This window comes from Anolis sagrei, chromosome X (genome assembly GCF_037176765.1).
Source record: "Anolis sagrei isolate rAnoSag1 chromosome X, rAnoSag1.mat, whole genome shotgun sequence".
Lineage (NCBI taxonomy): Eukaryota > Metazoa > Chordata > Lepidosauria > Squamata > Dactyloidae > Anolis > Anolis sagrei.
The window spans coordinates 19,633,994-19,650,166 of record NC_090034.1 but is presented as its reverse complement, the minus strand read 5'-3'; the positions used below and the strand labels follow the sequence as shown (position 1 = coordinate 19,650,166).

The following is a 16,173-nucleotide window of genomic DNA, read 5'->3' as shown; positions in this document are numbered from 1 at the left end:
AAGGCTTTCATACAGTGACAATTTCATCCAATATTTTATGTGTTTCCTCCACCACAGACATCCCAGTGTTTCTTACTCTCTCCATTGATGTGGAATTTGCATGACCCCGCCCCATTGCTTTCTCTTTCCTATTCTTTTCTATGGCACACAGCAAACAGAGCAACAATGACCAGCAACTGAACATACTAGAGAGGTTTGGGGAGAATTCACCATGGTTTATAGGAGTTGTGGGCACTGGGATGTATAGTTCACCTGCAATCTAAAAGCACTCTGAACTCCACCAACAATGGACCACAGAACCCCCATGACAAACAAACAAAAACTGGAGGTCTTCGGAGGGATTTATAAGAGTTGTAGCTCACCTACATCCAGAGTGCACTTGAACCCAAAGAATGATGGACTTGGACCAACCTTGGCATGCATACCTAATATGACCAAATTTGGATACTGGTGGGTTTTGAGGGGAATTGGCCTGGACATTTTGGAATTGTAGCTACTGGGATTTATAGTTCACCTGGAATCAAAGAGCACTCTGACCTCCACCAAAGATGGAATTGGACCAAACTTGGCACACAGAGGCCCCATGACCAGGAAAAAATACTGGAAGTCTTTGGGGAAAATTTACATTGATTTGGGGGAGTTGTAATTCACCTACATCCAGAGAGCACCATGAATCCAAACACTGATGGATCTGGACCAAACTTGCTACACATACCTGATATGCCGAAATTTGTTTACTGGAAGGGTTTGGAGGGAACTGATCTTCCTTTCTGGGAGTTGTAGTTCACCCACAACCAGAGAAATTGTAACTTCTACCAATGATGGACCTGGACCAAACTTGTCACACAGAATCCTCATGACTAAGTCAACCTACTGGAGGTGTTTAAGAGGAATGACTCACCTGAGTGGGAGTTGTACTTTACCCTAAAGCCAGAGGGTACACTGAACCCTATCCATGATATGTCTAGAGCAAACTTGCCCAGCATAACAAACTTTAAGTACTGATGGAGCTTCTCGGGGTTAACCTGGCATGTTGTGAGTTGTAGTTCACTCACAATCTTATGCATTTTGTACAATTAAAATTGACTTTTTCACAATACCCAGGCAACACTGGGTACACAAATTAGTAGTAGTAATAATAATATATAACTTCAGCTGGAGTCAGTTGGAGACAGCCACTGGGAACATCCAGGTATAATCCTCCTGGATGTCTTTAATTCCTAAAAATGACAGGCAAACCATGCGTCTTAAGTAAATTCCCTATGGGTGTTAGGAATCCGCTGCATGTCAACATAATGGGATGCATTTTGAGAAAGCAAATAACAGGTGTGCTGTTTACCTGTTTCCCATCAGTCCGCTTTCCTTTGTATTAACACAAAACCAAAGGGCGTGCTTCTCCTTGTCACCCACCTGGCATATAATTAACCTGTCTGTAGTAGGGATGGGTGAGGATTTTTTGCAATGTAGTTGACAGAAAGAACTGGAGCATGAAAGAATAATTGCATGGGGCAGAAAACGCAAACGACAACTTTGCCCTCCCAAGTCTATTGCCTTGAGCTCACTAAAAGTTAGGACACCTATCCTTCAACTCTTCTAATCTGGCAGGGACAGTTCATAGAATCATAGAATCAAAGAGTTGGAAGAGACCTCCTGGGCCATCCAGTCCAACCCCCTGCCAAGAAACAGGAATATTGCATTCAAATCACCCCTGACAGATGGCCATCCAGCCTCTGTTTAAAAGCTTCCAAAGAAGGAGCCTCCACCACACTCCAGGGCAGAGAGTTCCACTGCTGAACGGCTCTCACAGTCAGGAAGTTCTTCCTCATGTTCAGATGGAATCTCCTTTCTTGTAGTTTGAAGCCATTGTTCCGCGTCCTAGTTTCCAGGGAAGCAGAAAACAAGATTGCTCTCTCCTCCCTATGACTTCCTCTCACATATTTATGCATGGCCTTCATCATATCTCCTCTCAGCCTTCTCTTCTTCAGGCTAAACATACCCAGCTCCTTAAGCCGCTCCTCATAGGGCTTGTTCTCCAGACCCTTGATCATTTTAGTCGCCCTCCTCTGGACACATTCCAGCTTGTCAATATCTCTCTTGAATTGTGGTGGCCAGAATTGGACACAATATTCCAGGTGTGGTCTAACCAAAGCGGAATAGAGGGGTAGCATTACTTCCCTACATCTAGACACTATGCTCCTATTGATGCAGGCCAAAATCCCATTGGCTTTTTTTGCCGCCACATCACATTGTTGGCTCATGTTTAACTTGTTGTCCACGAGGACTCCAAGATCTTTTTCACACGTACTGCTCTTGAGCCAGGCATCGTCCCCCATTCTGTATCTTTGCAATTAATCCTCCGCCATCCCAATGATCCAGTCACCCTTAAAATGCCCCAGTTTCTTCTTTCTTCCTCTCACATTCCCCTTTGCCTGCATTTCAATTGCTTTGCACTCATTCAACAGATGGGAGTTGGAGCCTTGTCCTTCCCAATAGGCGCAGGCAAAAGCGAACTGATGCACCCTCTCATAGCTTATGTATTCTTCCTCATTAATAGCTTTGGATATATTTGACCACATTCTGATATTGCTTGGACATAGCTATCCCAGCTTTCATCCAAGTATGAGGATATAATAAATGTCACCAATATAATATTAATAAACTTCTATGACCTGCTTGTCAGTGTCCTTCCTGAGTTGTTACTTATTTCCGTCTCTATGTATTTGCTTGCATATTTAGGCTATTTGCATGGCTGCTCATTGACATATGTAGGTTGGGTGTACCTTATCTGAAATTCAGAAATTCTTCAAAATCCCAAATGATCCATGCAGGTGGCTGAGATAGTAAGTCAGGGACACCTAGTTATGATCACCTACCAGCAGTAAAGAATTGATGGGATCATAAACCCACAAAGTTCGTGGAAAATGAACATGCAAAAATACTGTGGGACTATTGAATCCAGACTGACAAAGTTTTGGAACACAATATAACAGACATCACGATTGTGGAAAAGAAAAAAGTTTGGATTATTCATGTTGCCATACCGGGTGACAGTCGCATTGAGGAAAAACAACAGGAAAAACTCAACCGCTATCAAGACCTCAAAATTGCATTACAAAACCAGTACGCGTGGTCCCAGTGGTCATTGGCGCACTGGGGCTCTGCCAAAAGATCTCAGCCGGCATTTGGAAACAATAAACATCGACAAAATCACGATCAGTCAACTGCAAAAGGCTGCCTTACTTGGATCTGCACGCATCTTTCGAAAATATATCACACAGTCCTAGACGCTTGGGAAGTGTTCAACTTGTGATTTTGTATACAAAATCCAGCATATAGATCTCGTTTGCTGTGACATACTGTGCTTTTGTCTCAGAATAATAATAATGATAATAATAATAATTTTGTGTATTTCCTGCCACTGCTAATGGATCGAGGAAGAGTGCAACAAATTAAAAAAACATAGGAACATAAAATATATACAATACATTCATAGATGAAAACTTGCACCAAACACAGATAGGTTTAAAAGGCCAACCAGTTCTGAACAAGGGAGGCGTTTCTCTGTTTAGATCCTCCAAGCCCTGGAATCCACCCTTGGCATCCGACACAGCAATCCTGGGCAGGTTTCCCTTCATTTTTCTTACCATGAGCAACCCTCTTTGGAATGGCTGTTTCTGGGGCTGAGGTGTTCAGAAAACACAGAGTGCTTGGCCCCATTAAATTACTAGCTTCCTTTACAACAAGGCAGTTTGAAAACACAGAGTGCATGAAGGCACTTCCTGCCAGCCGCTCACTCTTCCGGGAAAGGGAAAAACTGGATTCACGATGGTCAATTAATCCCAAAACATGCTCCAGTGATGATTGCAATCATTTGCAAAAACGCGAATTGCCAGAAGGCAAACAGCCACCGCCTACAAACAACTGTTCCTATTGCATGAAAATGCTGGGGTTTCAACATCATCCTATTACATGGGGAAGACTGTAAGAGTATCTGGACTATGCAGATATTACATTTGTTTGCTATAGTGTTTCAATTAGCTTTGGGAATCGTGGGATATGTAGTTTGGAAATGTTCTTGCAATTCTTTCTTAGCCCATACACTGCCATATATGATCCAGATTGTCTGCTTTTAACTGGATTATATGGCAGTGTAGACTCATATAATACAGTTTAAATCAGAGAATGTGGCTAATCAATTTTGATAATCTGGATTATATGGTAGTGTAGATGCAAGGCCCTTCCCGACAGGCCCTATATCCACACTTCTAGATAATATGGGATAAACAGAAAACCTGGGATCAGATCCTGGGATATAGGGCCTGTCTGGAAGGACCCCCAGTTTTAGACCCCCTCTACACTGCCATATAATCCAGATTATCAAAGCAGATACTCCACATTGTCTGCTTTGAACTGGATTATATGCATCTACACTGCCATATAATCCAGTTAAAGCAGATAATCTGGATTTTATATGGCAGTGTAGATGGGACCTTAGAGAGCTCTGGTGCTTTTAATTCAGAGGGGATGGACTACACTGTAAAATTAATGCGGCTTGACACCACTTTTAACTGCCCTGGCTCAATATACTATGGGACCCTGGGAGTTTTAGTTTTGTAAGGTATTTAGCCTTTTCCCCCAAATGATGTTGCTGCCTCCCCAAAACGACAACTCCCAGGATCCCATAGCATTGAGCCATGTCGGATGAAGTCACATCAAGCTGCACTAATTCTGCAGCGTAAAAGGCGAAAGACCTTGTAGTTAGAAGTGGTACAAAACTGCATTCATTCTACAGTGCAGATGCACTCATAGCCATCTCAAAAACTTCTCTTGCATTTCTTTTGACTGAGGAAATAACAAGAACATTTTCATCAACTAAGGGAATAAAACATTAGAAGTGATCCAAGACTATTTTGTGTGAGCCAATATAGGCCATGCCAACACCCTAAAGGTAATGATACCTAAAGGTATCATCCATGCCATATCATCTCATCTGCCCAGAAGATAACTGATGCATCTTGTTTGCTAAAGCAAACATGGCTGGATTAAGCCATGAATTGCTAGACAGTGTGGATTCGAATCCCTGGTTGGTCATGGAAACCCACTGGGTGGCCTTAGGTGAGTCGCACACTCTCAACCCCATGATAGGTTTGCCTTAAGGCAGTGTTTCTCAACCTTCCTAATGCCGCGACCCCTTAATACATTTCCTCTTGTTGTGGTGACCTCCAACCATAACTTTATTTTGTTGCTACATCATAACTGTAATTTTGCTACTGTTATGAATCGTAACGTAAATATCTGATATACAGGATGTATTTTTATTCACTGGACCAAATTTGGCACAAATACTCGATATTCCCAAAATTGAATAATGGTGGGGTTGGGGGAGGGGAATGATTTTGTCATTTGGGAGTTGTAGTTGCTGGGATTTATAGTTCACCTACAATCAAAGAACATTCTGAACTCCAACAATGATGGAATTGAACCAAACTTGGAACACAGAACTCCCATGGCCAACAGAAAATAATGGAAGGGTTTGGTGGGCATTGACATTGAGTTTTGAAGTTGTAGTTCACCTACATCCAGACAGCATTTTGGACTCAAATAATGATGGATCTGGATCAAACTTGGCTGGAATACTCAATATGCCCAAATGTGAACACTGGTGGAGTTTGGGGGAAACAGGCATTGATATTTGGGAGTTGGAGTTGCTGGGATTTATAGTTCACCTATAGTCAAAGAGCATTCTGAACTCCAACAGTGATGGAATTGAACCAAACTTGGCACACAGAACTCCTATGGCCGACAGAAAATAATGGAAGGGATTGGTGGACATTGACCTTAAGTTTTGGAATTGTAGTTCACCTACATACAGAAAGCACCATGGACTCAAATAATGATGGATCTGGACCAAACTTGGCACAAATACTCAATATGCCTTAATGTGAACACTTGTGGGGTTTGGGGGAAAATCAACCTTGACATTTGGAAGTTGTAGTTGCTGGGATTTCTAATTCACCTACAATCAAAGAGCATTCTGAACCCCACCAATTGGAATTGGGCCAAACTTCCCACACAGAAAACCCACAACGAACAAAACCTCAAAGACGACTTGAAGGCACACAAACAATCAGATGCACATGACAGAGGGCAACTCCGGTTGAGTTTGGATCCCTGTTAGATTGATCTGGATCTCCTCCCATTTTGCTCCTACATATCCTAACGTGATGCCCTCCTACTTCCTTTGCTCTGTGTTCAAAGCTTTAAGAAGAACATCCGTCCCTTTTTTTTCTGGAATCAATTTGGAAGTGCTGATTGCATGTAGGGACCTGGACCTTTTCCAATTCCATCCTTCTTGCTACAATGAGTCATTCAGCAAAATGGATGGCAAATTGCCCGAAGAAGGTGAAGCATCTTTTCCATCCCCAGCAGTATTTTGGATGCGTGTGCACACACACACACAATTACACAATGTTCTTTTCCAGAGCCATGGCATATTTATTAATGCAAAAAAACAGAGGAGTAAATGTGCCGCGGAACAGATAACAAGAGCTTTCCTTTCACCTGAAATGAAAAGGTTCCCTTTAAGAGAAACCCAAGATATTTCCCCTCTATCACAACTTTGCTTCCATGTCAGAAAAAGTGTCACCTGCTTCATTTCAGGGCTAGAAGGAACAGGGCAACCTTAACAACCTGCCTGGAGCCAGTCAGGGCAATACGTTCCCAACCGTTATTTCTGTTTAGCTGGGCTGGATTCCTTTGGGGTGAATTCCAGCTCTGCAATTAGATATGTTTTCTCACTTGCCAGAGGAAACCTAAAAGAAAGATAGGGCTGGAAGAGATAACAGACTGTGCAAACAACATATCCTGGGAAAGTCCAAGAGAGGTAGTTGGGCTGCAACTCCCATAATCCCCTAACCATCATAATTATGAGCTATGTAGTCCAGCTGTAGTCCAAAGTACAGCTTCAATCTGAGATGCTAGATTTCATTAAGGTCCCATCTACAGTGCCTTATAATCTTGTTTGAACTGCATTATAATGGTCAGTGTAGACTCATATAAATCAGACTGAATTGCATTGAACTGGATTATATGAGGATGGATCTATATTGCCATATAATCTAGATTATCAAAGCAGATAATGCAGATTATCTGCTTTGAATCAGCTTACAAGAAGCTGATTCACTGCCGTATAATCCAGTTTCTGATCCCAGATTATCTGCTTTGAACTGGATTATATGGATTATATGTAGACTCCTATAATTCAGTTCAAAGCAAATAATCTGAATTTTATATGGCAATGTAGAAGGGGCCTGGGTCTACACTGCCATATAATTCATTTGAATGCATTGTAGAAGGCTTTCATGGCTGGAAAACTTGCTGTGAGTTTTCTGGGCTATATGGCCATGTTCCAGAAGCATTCTCTCCTTACGTTTCACCCACATCTATGGCAGGCATCCTCAGTGGTTATCCTCTGAGGATGCCTGCCATAGATGTGGGTGAAACTTCAGGAGAGAATGCTTCTAGAACACGGCCAGACAGCCCGGAAAACTCACAGCAACCCACTTCATGCAATTAGTCTGCAATTGGAAACTAGAATATATGGCAGTGTAGATGGAGCCTGCAAATGTTTATTTCCCATTCCTGATCAGTTTTAGACCCAGCATTGTTTTGTTAAATGCTGGGTCTTTGGTAAGTATTGCTCAAAAACTATGCTTTGATTGAGGGCTTTCGGGGCATTTCTGACCTATGGCAATCCTATGGGGTTTTCTTGGTGAGATTTGTCAGCGCCTTCCTCTGAGGTTGAGAGAGTGTGACTTTCCAGAAGGTTCACCCAATGGGTCTCTGAGGCTGTGCAGGGGATTCGAACCTTGGTCCCTAGAGCCACTGTTCAATGCTCAAACCACTGCACCATTGGCACCATCCAACACTATCAAATTACTTTTACATGATAATAAATTACTCAGAGCTTTCTGGAGAGGATGGCTTTACGTGAAACCACAAATTGTTCAGTCTGTAGGCATTTAAGATATGCATCTCCCCAATCAAGCTTGCTGGCAGGATGCAGCCAATTCACACACCCCCTTTAATAGCCAAATAAGAAGACAAACAATCAACAAGAAGATATTTTTGCAGCATAGAAGTATTATCTGGTGGGGAGGACACTGCTTTTGTTGACTTGTTCGCAAATATATTTGTGGAAGAAGAGGAGAGGTGCAATATTTGTCAAAGCGTTCTATATCCTTAGAAGTAAGGTAAAGAAAATTATACATTTCGTGCAAGGATTGAGCTAAATGCACCATCATTCCAATACAATATCCAAATAAAAAATAAAGTGATCATTTCAGGATAAATCAGTTGAACTTTTCCCAACTTTGTTCTGATAGTCTCCAAATCCAAATACACAAAACACTATATGGCCAGTGCGAATATAGGTAGGACACCTCTTTTTCAAAATTTCAAAATACTCCAAAAACCCAAAGCATCCATATGGGTTTGGTTCAAAGCCCACACACTTTGTCTCATGCACAAAATCATTTACAACGTTCTGTATAAAAAATGAATTTAATGTTTCAATTTAGGTCCTGTCTCTACGCTATGATATTACATGCAAAATCCAAAACACTTCTGCTCCCAAGTGGTTGTTGTTGTTGGTGTTGTTGTTATCATGTTTATTTATACTCTGCTTTTGAAAAAAAACATGGAATCATAGCATTTTATTAGTATTAGTATCATTCTTTGTTATGTATGCAGGGGCGGCTCAACCCATTACACAAAGTAAGCATTTGCAGTATAGTTGATTTTGCCCAGGGGCGCTCTTGAGGCGCTCTTGGGGGAAAATAGACCTTGACATATGCGAGTTGTAGTTACTGGGATGTATAGTTCACCTACAATCAAAGAGCATTCTGAACTCCACCTATGATGGAATTGTACCAAATATGGCACACAGAACTCACACGACAAACAGAAAATATATATCAGTGATTGGTTGGGGGGGATGCCAAATACTGTTTGCTTACCGTTGGAAATTACCTAGGACCGCCTCTGTATGCATGTATATATTAGATTATACTAGCTTGGGTACCCGGCATATTTTCACTTTTATTATGTGTATAGATATATTATTATTATATATTTTCTCAGTCTGTTGTACCCAGTGTTGAGTCATGAAGAGAGGCAGGTAACAAATACAAAATTGCTGTTGTTGTTATTACTCTTAGTTTCAGCACTCTTTGGCAGGGAAGGCTTCGAAAACTGCATCTTCTAGGATTCTACAGGACTGAGCCAAGACAGTTAAAGTGCTGTCAATCTGCATTAACTCTACAGTGCAGGTGCACCTCAAAATTCAAGCCAACTCCTTTCTTTAGAGCCACAGAAAATGCCCATATGTCCCATTGGCAACCGATGCATCTCCACCCTCTGGCTGCCTGGGTTTCCACAACAAACACTTTGGAATGAGGGAGAACATGATAGGATTCCCTAGACAATGAAAGCTGGGAGAGGATGATGAATCTTTATATTGTCCAAATAAATAAATAAGAATTGGCACACTGAGATCCACATGCTGATGTGAATAGTTTCCATGCTGCTGTCCAAAGCAATGGGGCCAAAGTGGCTTCTCTGGAGGTTTCATTCGAGCCAATGAAGAAACCCTTCTCTTTAGCTGTTATGGAAATTGGGAGTGGAAAGAGGAAGATTGTGCAAACAGGGCTCAAGTTCATCTATAAAGCAACTCTTCTTAACTCTCCTTGGATGGTTTATCCTGAAATAACATATTTCCCCAATGGGCCAGACAGGAGAGAGGTCAAAGAGAAAGGAAAATGGACCGATCTCCTGCCCCTTGATAAAGGAATTCCTGGAAATGGGTTTGGCATGCAAGCTGTTGAAATGCCATTTTTTGCACAACTGCTAAAGAGGCAAAAACGCCGTCCATCTCTGAGTCAGAACAATACGAAAAGTCCAAAATCCAGGTGGACAAAACTTTACCTGCTATGTATCCGGCTACTCTTTGGGTGTTAAGTGAGACAGGAGCCTTCCACAGCTCACCTGTGTAAATTCTGGCTGTCCAAGGCATTTTGTACATGCTCAGAGGCACACTCTTTTACAGCTTCCAGAGTTTCAGAGCCTCGGTAGGTTCTACTAGGTGGCAGTATGAGAGCACATATTTTGTGGTGGTTCCAGGTTTGGGTTTCAACACTACCGCTCGAAAAGAATGACCTTCAAGACACACGATAAGCAAAATCCACTGACAATCCAAATAGACAGTTGCTGTAATCCTTCACCACTATCTAATGAAAGCAGCAGGCCAAAAAGTAATTTTTTCCACTTTCCCATTTATCTGAAACTAAGAGTCACCATGGTATCATGGTTTGGAAATCAGATGAAGGTTTGAATTCCCATTCAGCCATGGAAAACCAATGGAGAACTTGGGAGTCACACTCTCTCAGCCTCAGAGGAAGACAAAGGCAAACCTCTTTCTCTTGCCAAGAAAACCCTGGGATAGGTTTGACTGAGGGTCTCACACAAATAGAACCACCAAAATATGATAAAACAGAGCTTGGAACTTTAACTTTCTTGGCTGGATCTACACTGCCATATAATGTAGTCTGAACTGCATTATATGATCAGTGTAGATCCAAATGATGTTGTGTATGGGTCTGCACTGACCATATAATGCCATTCAAATTGCATTCTCTGACAGTGTAGATCCAGCCTTACATCTTTTATACACATCATAAAAGTGAAAATATGTATGTGTGTGTGTGGCTGGGATGTCCACCTATACAGATCGGCCCCTGACTCCACAAACAGCTATAGCTCCCACTACTCAGGAGACACCAAGATCCCTCCCTCCAATGACATCACAGGTTATTGTGAGCGCCATGAACATATCCAAGAGCCCTGCCAATGTCCTCCACAAACACAATACTGCCCACCACCCAAGTGAAGGCTTTCATTCGGGGACAATTCCATTTATGTTTTTACTCCACCACAGTGTTGCTTACTCTCTCCATTGGTGTGGAATTTGTATGACCCTGCCCACTGCCTCTCCCTTAACCCTTTCCTGTTTTTTTCCTATTCCACTGATCAGCAACTGAACATACTAGAGAGGTTTGGGGAGAATTCACCATGATTTAGAGGAGTTGCAGGTACTGGGATGTATAATTCACCTGCAATCAAAGAGCACTCTGAAGTCCACCAAAGGTGGAATTGGACCAAACTTGGCACACAGAACTCCCATGACCAGCAAAACATACTGGAGGTATTGGGGGAAATCCTGGAGGTCTTTGGGGAGTTGTAGTTCACTTACATCCAGATACCACTGTGAACCCAAACATCGATAGATCTGGACCAAACTTGGCACACATACCCGATATTCCCAAATTTGATTACTGGAGGGGTTTGGGGGGGGAGCTGTCTTTCTTTCTGGGAGTTGTAGTACACCGACAACCAGAGAAACGGTGACCTCCACCTATGTTGGACCTGGATCAAACTTGGCACACAGAACCCCCATGACTAACTCAACATACTAGAGGGGTTTGAGGGGACTGACTCACCATAATGGGACTTGTAGTTTGCCCTAAAGCCAGAGAGCACACTGAACCCCACTAATGATGCATCTAGAGCAAACTTGCCCAACATAACAAACTTGAAGTACTGATGGCATCAGATGTAGTTCACCCACAACCTTATGCACTTTGTACAATTAAAAAACTGACTTTTTCAAATAACCCAGGCAACACCGGGAACCCAAATTAGTTACACAATATAAAGTAGAGTTTGCAAAAGTTACTTTTTTGGCCAGTTGCAGGATTCTGGGACTTACGGTCCAAAAAAATTAGACACCTGATTTTGAATATGTGAAACCTAGACAAGGTAAAGGTAAAAGTTTTCCTCTGACATTAAGTCCAGTCATGTCCGACTCTGGGGGTTGGTGCTCTTCTCCATTTCTAAGCCAAAGAGCCGGCATTGTCCGTAGACACCTCCAAGGTCATGTGGCCAGCATGAATGCATGACGTGCCATTATCTTCCTGCTGTAGCGGTACCTATTGATCTACTCATATTTGCATGTGTTTGAACTGCTGTGTTGGCAGAAGCTGAGGCTAACAGTGGGAACTCAAAACTAGAGAATGCACTGTATTGTTGAAGGCTTTCATGGCCGGAATCACTGGGTTGTTGTAGGTTTTCCGGACTATATGGCCATGTTCTAGAGGCATTTTCTCCTGACGTTTCGCCTGCATCTATGGCAAGCATCCTCAGAGGTAGTGAGGTCTGTTGGAAGTAGGAAAATGGGTTTATATATCTGTGGAAAGACCAGGGTGGGACAAAGGACTTTTGTCTGGTGGAGCTAGGTGTGAATGTTTCAACTGACCACCTTGATTCCCCCAGGCACTTCCAAGCCATTAAATGCTAATCAAGGTGGTCAGTTGAAACAGACCTCACTACCTCTGAGGATGCTTGCCATAGATGCAGGCGAAACGTCAGGAGAAAATGCCTCTAGAACATGGCCATATAGCCCAGAAAACCTACAACAACCTAGAGAATGCACTGTCAATTAAAAGTCGCGACTGCTAGGCTCAAGATGCCATGATAGTGTGCATTTATCCAAAGTGTTTGTCTGTTGCCTTCCGCCCACCCGAGATGATGCGCAAGAGATACGAATTTCAATGCACAAATGAAAACATTCAGAAACAAGGAAAACGTATTTCTTTTTCATCTAAAATAGTGTGAAACCACCGGAGGTTGAAAGAGGCAAAGCGGGTGCCCCACGCCCCTCTGTGTCTCCAACTCCCTGTTTACCAAATCGACGTGGGGAGTTTCTGTTTTAATTAAGACGCATCGAGACATGTTCCTTGGCGGGGGCCCTTTGGAAGAAGCAGTAGATCAGGTGTGCCTTGCCAATATTTCAAGAGGGAGAGAAAGGAGGAGGAGGAAAAAGAAAGAGAGAGAAGGAGGGAGGGAGACGGAGCCGCACCTTCGAGAGAGATTACATTCTGGAATGTGCCAACGACAACCTCAAACAAACTACAACATATTGCAGAGGAAAATTAAAAGGGTGTTATCTCTCCTGGGACTTATTTCTATGTGATCGGGATTCGCAAAACAAGAGCTAACTCCATAACCTGCTGCATCTACACTTTAGGATTGATGCAACTTGACACTACTTGAATTGCAATGGCTCCATGCTATAGAATCCTGGGATATACAGTTTTATAAGGTCTCTACAAGCCTAGGATTTATAGTTCTATAAGGTCTTTCTCTGCCACATAGTGTTGATGTCTCATCAAATAACAGCTCCCATAGCATTGAACAATGGCAGTGAAAGTGATGTCGATCTGCATCAACTCTCCAGTGCAGATGTGGCCAAGGGTCAACTCTGGAAAACAGCAAACAGAAGAAGCTCCTGTTTCTGGGTGGCATTTCCATGCTCCGGAAGTAAATTATGAAGCATACAGAAAATGATTTCCACACACCTGTTGGTAAAGTTTTAGGCTGGATCTATACCAACATATAATGCAGATTGGAACTGCATTATAGGGACAGTGAAAACCCATATAAGGCTGTTTAACTGCACTGAACTGCATTATATGGGTCTACACAGAGCATACAATGAAGTCTACACTGATCCTATAATGCACTGAACTACATTATATGAGGCTACACTGACCATATAATGTACTGAGACTACACTGACCATATAATGTATTCTGTTTATACTAACCATATAATATGCTCAATCTATATAATGTTCTGAGTCTATACTGACCATATAAGGTACGCAATGTACTCAGTCCATACTGACCATACAATGTATTACATCTACACTGACCATATAATGTACTCAGTCTATACTAACCATATAATTTACTCAATCTATGCTGACCATATAATGTTCTGAGTCTATACTGACCATATAATGTTCTGAGTCTAAACTAACATATAAGGTACTCAATCTATACTGACCATATAATGCACTCAGTCTATACTGATCATATAATGCACTCAGTCTATATAATGTTCTGAGTCTATACTGACCATATAATGTACTCTACTAACCATACAATGCACTCAATCCGTACTGATCATATAATGTACTCAGTCCCTACTGACCATAGATTGTACTCAGTCTACACTGACCATATAATGTACTCAGTCTATACAGACCATATAATGTACTCAGTCTATATTGACCATATAATGTACTTAGTCTATACTGACCATATAATGTACTCAATCTATACTGACCATATAATGTACTCAGTCTATACTGACCATATAATGCACTCAGTCTACACTGACCATATAATGTACTCAGTCTATACAGACCATATAATTTACTCAATCTATGCTGACCATATAATGTACTCAGTCTATACTGACCATATAATGTACTTAGTCTACACTGACCATATAATGTACTCAGTCTATACTGACCATAAAATGTACTGAGTCTATACTGACTACCATTTCTCAATCTTAGTCTGACTGACCTCACAGGGCTGTTGTGAGAATAAAGTAGCACCCATTGTGTACACTATATATGTGTGTTAAAGAGAGTCCTATATGATACCATTTTCTCGTTGGAGTACATTTAACAAGCATACAAAAGAGTCACAACAAGAACAACTACTAGCCTTTGTTTCAATAACAGGGTTCAATCCTGGGCCATAAAAACTAAGACAGAGTCAGCTTTCCTTATGTGGGATTCCCAAATCCAAAATGTTTCAAAATCTAAAATTTCCCATTTGGGAGCCTGAGAGAGTGGCCCCTGGGCTTTCTGGTGGTTCGATGTACACAAACATGGTTTCATGCACAACATTGTTACAAAAATTGTCTAAAATTACATCCAGGTGAGGTGTATACAGTATATATGAAACAAATTAATTTGGGATTTAGACTTGGGTTTCATCTCCAAGATACCTCACTTTATATATCTTTTCCCCTAACAATAACAAGGGTATGCTGATGACTGTAGTCTATCTAGATCAGGCATGGCCAAACTTTGGCCCCCCAGGTGTTTTGGACTTCAACTCCCACAATTCCTAACAGCCGGTTAGGAATTGTGGGAGTTGAAGTCCAAAACACCTGGAGGGCCAAAGTTTGGCCATGCCTGATCTAGACAGATATAGATACACATATATAATTTTCCTAGTCCAAAGGGAAAGGAGCTGGACACCTGTGCCTGGTTTTAGAGCTACCTGGGAAAGCCAATGCTTCAAAACTCTTAGCTATCATTTGAACAGAATCTGAGGCTATTCCAAGGAGAAGACTCACCTCTTCTTCTGGACGGTGGGACTATATTTCCCTTTATTTCTTTTCTTGAACAGCGAATGCATTCCGATTCTCTCTGAAGGTGGGCTGAAGGTGGAAGTACCTGGCTGCAAGGGGAGTCAAGGGAAGCAGGTGCCAACTCCTCTCTTCCTTGGCAAAGGGATGGTGCTTCTCTCCTGCTCTTGCTTTCTGTCTGTCTTCCTTCCTTTTTTTCTTTTCCCCCTTCTTTGCTGCTTGCTTGCCAGTCCAGGTGGTCACAGAGTGTCTTTGGCAGGAGAGGAGTTGGAGCAGGAAAGCAGACAGGCACCAACCCTGCTGGCACAAGGAGGTGTGAGCCTCCTCAAGGGCCTGGCTGGCCTGCTTGCAGCCCCCGCCCCACAGGGAGGGAGGGAAGAAAGGAGGGACCTGCCATCGTTTCCTCCTCCTTTGCCATTCATTTACTAGGAGCAGCAGAGGTGGCTGGCTCTTGCAGCAGGCTGGGAAAGAGGGAGTCGCCCCTGGAGGCCACTGGGGGGCGCTGGAACTGCTAGCTTTTTCAGGTGCAGTCTTCCAGGGAATGAAATGATGAGAATAATAATAATAATAATAATAATAATAATAATAAAGCTGGCACAATACAAGGATTTAAAGACTGAACTGCAAAGATTCTGGCACAAGCCAGTCAAGGGGGTCCCAGTGATGATTGGCACACTGGGTGCAGTGCCTAAAGACCTTGGCCTGAAGTTGAACACAATCGGCGCTGGCAAAATTACCATCTGCCAGCTGCAAAAGGCCACGCTACTGGGATCTGCACACATTGTTCACCGATACATCACACAGTCCTAGACACTTGGGAAGTGTCCGGCGTGTGATCCAATCCAACAGCCAGCAGAGTGACCTTGTCTGCTGTGGACTCATCTTGTT

The 16,173-nt window shown here is 42.4% G+C and overlaps 1 protein-coding gene across 1 annotated transcript in view; it reads right to left on the bottom strand.

Moving 5' to 3' along the window:
• Positions 1–15,629, bottom strand: part of PPL (periplakin) — a 62,737-nt gene extending 47,108 nt beyond the window's left edge. The window contains exon 1 of the mRNA XM_060786567.2: positions 15,274–15,629. Coding sequence (XP_060642550.2) covers positions 15,274–15,335 — 62 coding nt within the window. The 5' untranslated portion in view covers positions 15,336–15,629. The remainder of the gene's footprint in view (positions 1–15,273) is intronic.
• Between the last annotated feature and the right edge of the window lie 544 nt (positions 15,630–16,173).